General features: G+C 49.6%; 1 protein-coding gene across 3 annotated transcripts in view; it reads left to right on the top strand.

The window, feature by feature from the left end:
- GDPD5 (glycerophosphodiester phosphodiesterase domain containing 5) overlaps window positions 1–9,859 on the top strand; it is a 114,925-nt gene that overhangs the window by 37,433 nt on the left and 67,633 nt on the right. For all 3 annotated transcript variants that reach the window (XM_027660077.1, XM_027660078.1, XM_027660075.1), the window contains one exon: window positions 9,550–9,724. In XM_027660077.1, the coding sequence (XP_027515878.1) occupies window positions 9,608–9,724 (117 nt within the window). In that variant the 5' untranslated portion in view covers window positions 9,550–9,607. Of the gene's footprint in view, window positions 1–9,549; window positions 9,725–9,859 lie in introns of those variants that run through there.

Raw genomic sequence — 9,859 nt, 5'->3', positions numbered from 1 at the left:
CTCTCTTTTTCGCTCCTCTCTTTTTCGCTCCTCTCTTTTTCGCTCCTTCTTCTTTTCTTGCTGTGGCTGTCCCTGCTCAGCCCTGCTGACATGGTGTCATCACCCAAGCACACCAACATCACCGTGATCCCTCAGAGATGATCTTTAGGCAGCAGAGCTTGAACGTGGGGTCTCGTACCCAAGACACCTCTGACTCTTCTGCCTTCTCCCAGACCTGTTCAGTGCTTCCTGAAGGTCTCTTGGGGTTTGTGGCTCAGGTTGCCTCCACCCCCATGTCTCCTGCCAAGACCAGCAGTGCTGCCTGGGTCCTGGTGTCGTCTCACCCCAGCTTGAGCATTGAGCTGCTATTTTGGGTTTTTAGCCATGTTTTTGTGCCGGTTGGGATGTTTCTGGAATGCCACATCCCAAGGGGACTGCCCCAGGAATGGTGCCAAGGCAGTGCTCAGCATGAGTGATGTCGTGTGATGGCTCCCAGTGTGATCTCTGGGAGTGAACAGTGTCATCCTCATGGGCAGAGACCAGACCTGTCCTGCAGTTGCTGTTCCTGGGGGAGTCAGAGGCCCCTGTGTGCATTTAGGACTGTGCCCAATAAAACCTCTCTGCCCCCAACCTGTTTCTGTGGTGCCCAGAGGTTCCCCCCTGTGGGCTCTGCCCCGTTTCCCACCACAGCTGGCTGTTGGCACAAGGAACCTCCCTCCTGCCTTTGAGATGTGCCCTCCCTCTTTCCAAACACCTCCGTCCTGCTGCATGGAACTGATTGCAGAAAAACCAGGCTGGCTTGGAGCAGCCTGCTCTGGTGAAATGTGTCCCTGCCCATGGCAGGGGGTTGGAATGAGAGGAGTTTTAAGTGCCTTTCCGACCCAAACCGTTCTGATTCCATGAGAAATCCAGGGAAGTGCTTGTTGCCTCTTCTGGTTTATCTGGCTAAAGGGTTTCAGAGCCCTTATTTTGGGCAGCACTAGGACATCCTCATTCCTCTTATACTTTAACCCTGGTGCCCCACTGAACTTTTCCATGTGTCAAGCCCACCTTTTTGAAGGACTAAAGAGTACCCTGGGACCTCTTTTTATTTGGTGCTCCTGGGTGGCACCGAGCAGCTCCTTCTGGGCAGTGCTGGCAAGGCTGCCTTAGAAAGTCTGCTTGACTTGTTCTTGGACAGGAAAACTTGGCATTTTCCAAAGTAGACTGGTTTGTTGGCAGTTCTAGCCTGGAAGTCAGTGGAGCGTTGGCTCCAGAGAGTTGGGGTGTGTTGTCTCACAGGGGCAGCTGCAGCTTTTCACATACAGCCCTTTGCTTTGTTTTATTTCGCTGTTTGCTTCATTTCTACCAAGGCCTATTTCTGTTTATTTGTTTTCTTTACTTTATTTCTAAACATGGTCAGTGACCCTGCTGCCACACTGGCACTCCCAGCTTTTCTCAGGCAGAAATCCCTATAGAAAGGAAATGTGCTTATAGGACTAATTAATTAACTCCTTGCCCTGGGAACTCGGGTGGGGCTGGTCCTGCCTTTATCAAGGCTTCTCATGCCCTCATGTCCTGCCTGTGCTTTGTCTGCTGCCTTAGTTGCTTCAGAACCTGTTTGTGAACTCACCTGACAGTTTTGGATTATTTTTAACTTATTTTTAAGAATTAGAGACTCTTATTAAAACCAGAGCAGCACTGAGGAGATGAAGAAGGCCAAAGGGAGGCTGTGTTTTGAAGTCTCTCTTGCTGAGCAGCTACAGGGGTTTATTGCACAGAAACTCCCCCTGCTCCCAGCAGGAAAAGCTTGGAGCAGGGTTTGTGTTTAAGCAGAGGCTTGGGAAGATCAGAGAACCATGGAATGGTTTGGGATGCATCCAGGAGCTGTGGCTGCCCCATTCCTGGAAACGTTCGAGGCAATGTTGGATGAGGCTTGGAGCAAACTGGTCCAGGGAAGGTGTCCCTGTCCATGGCAGGATGAGCTGAAGGTCCCTCTCAACCCAAACCATTCTCTGATTCCAAGATACAAACTGGTTGCACTGGTTCCCAGTGATGTGGAGGCACAGCTCATGGGGTTCCTTGCACTGCCATCTGTCCCCAGCTCAGTCTCCATTGCTGAATATCTCTCTGGGGAGGATCTGAACTGCCCATGAACTGGATTGTTTGGGCCTCGAGGTCTTTGCCAAGACAAAGACAGTGGGTTGAGCCTTGCCTCGGCCATCATGGCTGGTTCCTGGGGTTACTGCAGGACCTCAGCCCTGCTGTCTGCTGGGCTTGTGTGGCTGCAGAGTGGTGTTCAGAGAGCAGCTGGACTGAGTGGGGAATTCTCTTGCTTGGACTAAGTTTGGAACGTGGGATGTGCTTGCAGGAACGAGGTGGGCAACACGTGGCCACCACCACTGCCCCCACAGCCAAAAATGCAACCCAGTCCTGCTGGTAATTAAAATATCTCCAGAACTGGGATTGCTCCTCCCCAGCTCATGGGGAGGAGAGAAAACCTGGCTCTTCCCAGTGGCTTTTGGGTTGTGTTTTCCGAACTGTGCCACCACCTTGACTTGCCAGGTTTGTGCAGAGAGCAGAGGTTGTGTTTAACTCTCGCTCTGCAAGAAGTTTGTGCAGGTTTTTCCGGTGTCCTGTTCCACTTCTCTGACCCTTTCCAAGTTCTGGGCACCCAGTTTGTGGAAAACATGAGGAAGCTCTGCTACAGAGGGCGTTAGTCCACACTCTGCTTATTTATTTAGGGAGATTAAAGTCTATGTTTCTCTTTTGTAATCCCTTTGAAGTATTTATCTTTTGAAGTCTGAATTTCCATTAACTGGAAGTCTCCAACCCCCAAACTCCATGCTACCCTACTTTCAAAGCATTCATTTAAAAAAAAAATAAAAAGAAAGAAAATTGAGGAACAACAAACAACAGGTCAGACCCAAAGGGGCTCCACATCAGCCAGATCCTATTTGGGATGGGACTGTTTGGGTCATGACTGTGAATCCAAGTGGCTCTGCAGGCTGTCTCCCTGGATTAGGGTGTAATTATGGGGTTTTGGCATCACCAGGCAGCAGGGAGACAGTGATTCTCCTTCAGAGGAGTTCTAGACCTCTCTTTAATTTTTTAAATTCTGCCCCCCCCTCTTGTTTTCTGTCACTGAAGCAGTTGGCTTTTAGGACAAGGGTGTTGTGACAATGTGTGTTTTCCTGCCTCAGTTCTTATCCTGAATTCTGTATCCATGTGGCGAGGAATACTTTGCTGCAGTTTGTCTCATTTATTTCCCAGAGGGGAAAAAAAATGAGATGGTAAGTGGCATTTTAAGACATCAACTCCTCTTATTTGTGCAGAGACTTTGGCGTTATCAGTGTAAAAATGGATGTTTAGAGCCTGGAAAAAGTGGGTGGGAGACCTCTAAGCCACCCTGATTTCCAGAGGGGAGGGAATAACAATCTATTGGAAAGAACAACCCCCCTGGGTCAACCAAAGGTCTGCAGCAATCAATGGGATTGTTCCACCCCCAAAACGCATCAGCTCAGCAGTTGAGGCTGTTCATGGCTTTGGGCTGTTCCATTCCTGCCCTGAAATGAAATCTTGACCTTGCAAGTTGAGCTGTTTTGGCTCTGGGCCACCAAAATGTGGAAAATACAGCTCAGTGTGTGTGTGTGTGTTCCTATAGATTCCCTCCGGTGGGAATGGCTGGAGCAAACATCCCTCTGTGATAGCTGGGTTGTTATTAAATGAGGAGGGGGTGATGTTGTCCCTCTTCCATTTCCATCTCCCCAGTCAGGGAAAGTGGAATTTCATGACTTTGCTTTGGATGAATTCGCTATATTTTCATATAATCTGAAAACCATGAAAATCCCAAGAATTTAGATCAGTTCCTTCTAATGCTTTAAATCATTTCAGCCCTGGCTGGGAAATAGAGGAGATTTCTTCTTTTTTGTTTTCCCCCATGCATAGAACTGGAGGGTTTGCTCTGGAAGAGCTTAACTTGTTTAGAAAATATTAAGGAAAATGGGAATTTTCCAGTATAACTAGGGAAACAATTGCTTACAAGCGTATCAATAGGGATAATTGGTTATCAGGGATGTTCTCACCTAATTGGGATAGGAAATTATTTGCTTAACAAGGTTTTAAGCATAACTGGCTTGACAGAAGTTGTAATAGAGGGAGATATGTTGGAATTACAGAGAGATTGTTGATAAACAGTGATCCCAGGAGTCACTGAGAAGAGGAAAACCACTGCTTTTGATGTGGAAATCATTGGAATCTGTCAAAGCTCTTTTTAAAATGGGCTAACTTATAAAAAACAAATCTCAAGGACCCCGTGAGTGTCTGTTTTCTGCATTTATTTGCATTGCAAGTGGGCTGAGTTTCCTTGGGCATGATTTTTGGGAGGTGGGACCTTGTGCTCTCAGAGCTTGCTTTGGGTTTGGGTGTCCCACTGCTGGGCTAGGCTTGTGGTCTCCCTGGATATGGTGGCAGCATGTGGAGGGATTGCTGTGGTGGGATTGGTTATCCCCCCCATTCTCCCAGCAAATCTACCCCTCGGAAACCATGGGAGCCTCCTCAGGGAACACCGGAGTCTTCCATGGGGTGGCTCTTCCCAGCCGTGCCCTGAGAGATGGAGATGCTGGAGAAGATCTCAGGTGCCCACATCCTGGGGGGTGGAGCTGTTGGAGAGCATCAGAGGTGTCCACCTGTCTCCAAATTCTTGGCTTTGCATGCTCCAACATGTCCTGAGACTTCAGGATTCCATGAATTAGTGGCAGCCTTGGCAGTGCTGGGTTAATGATTGGACTTCATTACCTTGGAGGGCTTTTCTGGCCTTGATGGTTCTACAATTTTATTATTCATGAACATGCACCAGAGCATCCTTGGCTGTGTTTTGATTTTTCCTTGGATGTGCTGATCCAATTCAGGAATCCTTTGCAGACTCAAGTGAGAAGTTGTGCTTATCATAGTGAACCAGTCTGTGGAATCAGGGAGAATTTGGGAGGTCAGGGTAAGACAGGCAGGAGCCCAGAGCTCTTCTGTGTCCTTCCAGCTCCCCAAATCTGTCCTGACCAACCCCTGGGTGTATCCAGAGTGGAGCTGTCAATAGTATCCCAGGAAATGGCTTTCTCTGGGATGTTAGAAGATTTGTCCCAAGATGCTGAATGAGATCAGTGGGACTCCCCTGAAACTGTTGTTGATAGGAAAAAATAAACCTTCAAGGGGGATTAGAGGGGAGGGCTTGGAGGGTACCAAACCTTAGGAAAGGCTATTATCCTGCTATTCCATGGCTTCATTCCCATTATTTTCCCAATGCACTCCAGGACTCTCCCCTTCACTAAGTGATAGCACTGTGATGATTTCATGATTGGCCTTGATTGCTCTCTTCCCTCCCCACTCCAGGTTTCTGAGTGTTGCTCTGAGAATACAGGGAGTTACAGTCAGAGAGACAAAAATCCCAATTCTTAGGCCAGATCTCCCCAGAGATTTTCCCTTTTCAATTTGCAGCTTCAATTCTCCCTTCTTTTTTTTGTTTTTTGTTTTCTCTTCCTTTCCCCCCCCCCCCCCCCCCCCCTTTTGCTCCAAAGCTGTTTGGAAGGGAATAATGTGTCACAGGCTGTAACAGATACCTCCACTTCAGGATCTCAGGAGTGCAGTGTGTGCTAATTAGGCATCCTGGAGCCTTTGGAAAATATTCCCATTGTGCTTGCGGATGGAATCTCCCCTGCTCCCCCTTTTTGGACAGGCCAGCTGGCAGATTCACTTGTTCAGCTCCAAAAAGCCCATTGGCAGATGATGCACCTTTAAAGGCAAGGTTGAGAGATGGTGTGGGTTTGTGTTTTTTATTTGATTCCCTTTTTTTTTTTTTCCCCCTGCCTCCCTCCCGGTGAGTGTGGCTGGATTTGAATAATTGATGCCTGTTGTCTCTCTTCCTGTTTTCATTGCCGTGTGTAACACTAACCAGCAGGGCTGTGAATCATTCATGGCCTGCTTTCTGCACCTCGGGAGCTGGGGATGTCATGGGAACAGTGACTGGGAGGTGGCACAGGGTCTGTGCTGCTCTCCCTTAAACCCAGTCCTGGCAGCAGGAGCAGTGAGTATGGAGTCCCTGAGCTTGGATCTCCGGGCAGGTGGTACCAGGAGCAGCATCTTGTGCCTCGGGCTCCTCCTGCATCTCCTGTGCCCCTCAGGGCGTGGTGGGAGGGTGGGTGCTATGCTTGTGCTTTCCTCTCCCTTGTGGGGTTTTCTGTGGGGTTTCCTCTCACGGAGGAGAGGGGATGATTTGGGGCTCCTTGGTTGTGCCCCGTGCGATGCAACAACTTTTTAAAAACTCAGGTTGGGTTTCTTCTCCTTGTGCTTCTCCTGGCTGTTTTTACAGGGAGCAGCCTGGAATTTTGGGCTCCATATGAGTTCAGCTTTACTTGATGCCCTGTGGAGCCTTTTCAGCTGGATTTTCCCGTGCTTGCAGTTTTTGTCCTGTTGGTTGTGTGCAGTGGGTTCTGCTGCTCTCCAACCCTTCCAGCAGTGCCTCCTGGTGATGGTGTTGGTGGGCAGCTGTGCCTTTAGGCTGTCCCTTTGTATGGAAAACACTCGTGTCCCTCCTGAACTCTGCCAGGAAACTGGGAGGTGCTGAATTAGATGCTGCTGCTTGGAGGTTGGCAGATGCTCTTCAGAATTAAACAAACACAGAGTTTTTGCACGTGCCCTGGATGTTGGTGTTCCTGGCAGGATTTTAATCTGGGGAGAAGGGTTGATTGCTGGTTCCTGCCCATCTCTGAAGTGCACTTGCACCTTACTCTAAAGCAAAGTTGTTGGGAAAGGCTTTGGTGCCTCTGCCACCTCTGGTTGTGCAGCAAAGTTCAGGCCTTTATCCAGTAGCTTTGGATAAGCATCCTGAGAGGGATGGTTCCATCCTGAACAGGTGGAATCAGGGATCCTGGTGACAACCCTGAGCTGAGAACTCTTCCCAGGTCTAACTCCTCTTGCCATGAACAGGGACACCTCCCACCATCCCATTTTGCTCCAACCTGGCTTTGGACACTTCCAGGGATGGGGCAGCCACAGCTTCTCTGGGCAGCCTGTGCCAGGGCCTCTCCCCACCCTCACAGGCAAGAATTTCTTACTAATCTTAAATCTAATGATACTTGGGATAATGCTTTTTTTTTTTGGTACCACTTGTGTTTGAGTTCATGACCCAGTTCTTGTGAGTGAACAAATAAGATACATGGCCAAAACTTTTGCAACTGGAGGTGGTTCTGTCTGCCCTCCTGCCTTGCACGACCAAAGCAGGAAGAGGTGGAAATCGGGAGAGATGCTTTCCTTTGGAGATTAATTCATGGAGGATTTCTTGTAACTGCTGTAGCCTTCAAGGTTGTCAGTGTGGGAATAAGGGGTTTGGCAGGGCTAACAGGCTGTGCAGGATTTTTACATCCTGCACCTATCCCCCAACATCTTGTACATCACTTAGTGTTGAGAACCTGCAGGGCAGAGATCAAGACCTTCACATAACATCCAACTTTGCACTTCTCAGTGTTTCTGTCCCGTCCTGTCAGTTTTTCTGCCAGTGTGGGGAGAGATTAATTTTGTAGGGATGGTCTTGAAGCAGAAAAAAGCTGGAGGCAGGAGGCAACCTATACAGTCACTAACGCTGAGCTTTATAAATAGCAAGAGAAGAGGCAAAAATGCAGGCAGGGAGGTGACCCCAGGCACGAGGCCACCAAGGTGGCACAGCAGGGCTCGGGGGCAGATGAGCTGGGAGAGCAAACAACTCTGCTTCCAGGCTGGATGTGTTCGTGCCTCTGTCCTGCATGTCATCCCCGAGGGGATGAGCAGAGCCACGTGGGCATCTGTGATGTGCAAGTCATGCACATCTCATGTCCTCTGTGGGGTCAGTGCCTGGAGCGCTCCCGGAGCATCTCAGGCAGGTTTGCTGGGAGCACAGAGCCACACTCCCTGTGTCTGTGCTCTGATGGGGACAGCGTGGTGACAGTCTGGTGGCCTTTGGAGCCACAACAACCACCTGCCCCCGGGGGGCTAAGCCCTGCTGAGAGGACGTCAGGACAAGGCTGTCAGCACGGAGCGTGAACGGCCACGGAATGGGCAGAGGCTGGAAGGACTGAGCTGGCTGTGTCCCTGCTGACATTGCTGGGCTCCACCACTGTGTCTGCAGCATCCCCTCGTGCAGCAGCTCCAGTGAAAAACATGCTCAGCCCTGGTGGGGTTCTTGGGGCTCTCCTGTGCAGGGCTGGGAGTTGGACTCGGTGATCCTTGTGGGTCCCTTCCAACTCGGAATATTCTGTGGTTCTGTGGGTTTGGGAGGCTTCTTCCCATGGGATGTGGCTTTGAAAGGCTTTTAGGTGGCTGGTTTAGCTCCTTAAGCCCAGTCATGCTTTGCTGATGTCAGTGAGGATGTTGCTACACAGCTGTCAGGGGTTTTTGCAAGAGCTGAGCTCTGGGGATCCTGTGTGCGAGGAAATAAAAGTGTTTCCCTTAGACAGGGTGTGATTTACTGCCCACACTCATCTCTGCACACTCTGGAAAGGTAGGCAGGCTTTTTGCAAGCTCAGCTGCTGCTCAACATCACTCCCAGTGCACTGGTTATCCACCCAGCAGCAGCTCGTGGGGCTGTGGGTGTGGGCCTGTGCCCCAGGAACCCGTGGAAAACCCCTGGGTGGGAGTTGAGCCCAGAGTGACGCCATCAGACCGGCAAATAACTGCTCTGAGCTTCCCACCCCTGAGCACCAACTCTGGGAATTAGTAAGAGAACGTGATTGTTTGGTCTGTCCCCGATACGAATCTCACTAGAGACAAGAAAACATCTAATTATATATACAAAAAACCCCCCCTGTGACGCAGGGAGCACGTGGTGGATGGAGCAGAGAACCTTCCCTCCAAGCGCTGATGTTCCCATGAGTCAGTCTGATCCTTTGGGTGCTGGTTGGTGGGAAGGGGGATGGGTGAAGGCTGCTTGAGAGGTGTATAAAGGGAAATGGGTATTATATATTTTATGCATATGCACACACACTGTATTCCTGGGGTTGGCCAGGAGCGGGACTTTGAGGATCCTCGTTGGGTCCCTTCCAGCTCAGGATAGTCTGTGATTCTGTGATGTGCCTCTGGAAGTGTTTGTTCCTTGTCTGGGGCTGTTTAGAGGCTCTGTAGGATGCTGAAGATAACCTGCTTTGTCTTGGCTGGGTTTCAGTTCTGAGGAGGTCTCTGGATCGATTTTAAGGTTGTTCTTTACATTTACAGTCATTCATAAAACCCTCATCACTGGGGCTGCAAAAAACCAGCCCACTCCTTTTGTCCTCCTGTGACTCTTCTTCCTGCTAACTCCTACGAATCCATTGGCTTTTGGTGGTGTGGGAGAAGCTGCTCAAGGAAATAAAACCTGCAAACTAATTAAACTTCTCAGTCTCGTTAAGTAAGGACCGGGAGATGTTGGCAGGACTGGGAATAGCTGTGATTCTCATCCCCCCTCTCTGTGGCCAGAGGACATGGTTAATTATTGAATTGCTCGTTAATGTAGTGAAATATCGCTCGGTGGGTTTAATTCCCCCCCTTTTTTTTTTTTTTTTAACGGATTTTTGTTTTTCCTTCTTGCCAAAGGGCGCTCCCAGGACCTGATGGAGTGGTGAGAGCTGGCTCCAGAGGGGCTGGAAGGAGCATGGTCAAACACCAACCCCTGCAGTACTACGAGCCCCAGCTATGTCTGTCCTGTCTGACCGGGATCTACGGCTGCCGCTGGAAACGGTACCAGCGGTCACATGATGACACCACCAAGGTGAGTGCTGGGCCCTGTCACCTCTTCCCACTGATGCTGGCTTTGGAGATCTTGCTTGAAAGTGCTGGATATTAAATTTTTTTGTTGTTTATTTGTTTATTTATGGGCTTGGATAGATGATGAGATTCATTGGCC

Source organism: Corapipo altera, unplaced genomic scaffold (assembly GCF_003945725.1).
Source record: "Corapipo altera isolate COAL_440 unplaced genomic scaffold, ASM394572v1 74, whole genome shotgun sequence".
Taxonomy (NCBI): domain Eukaryota; kingdom Metazoa; phylum Chordata; class Aves; order Passeriformes; family Pipridae; genus Corapipo; species Corapipo altera.
This window is presented reverse-complemented; position numbering and strand designations above follow the sequence as displayed.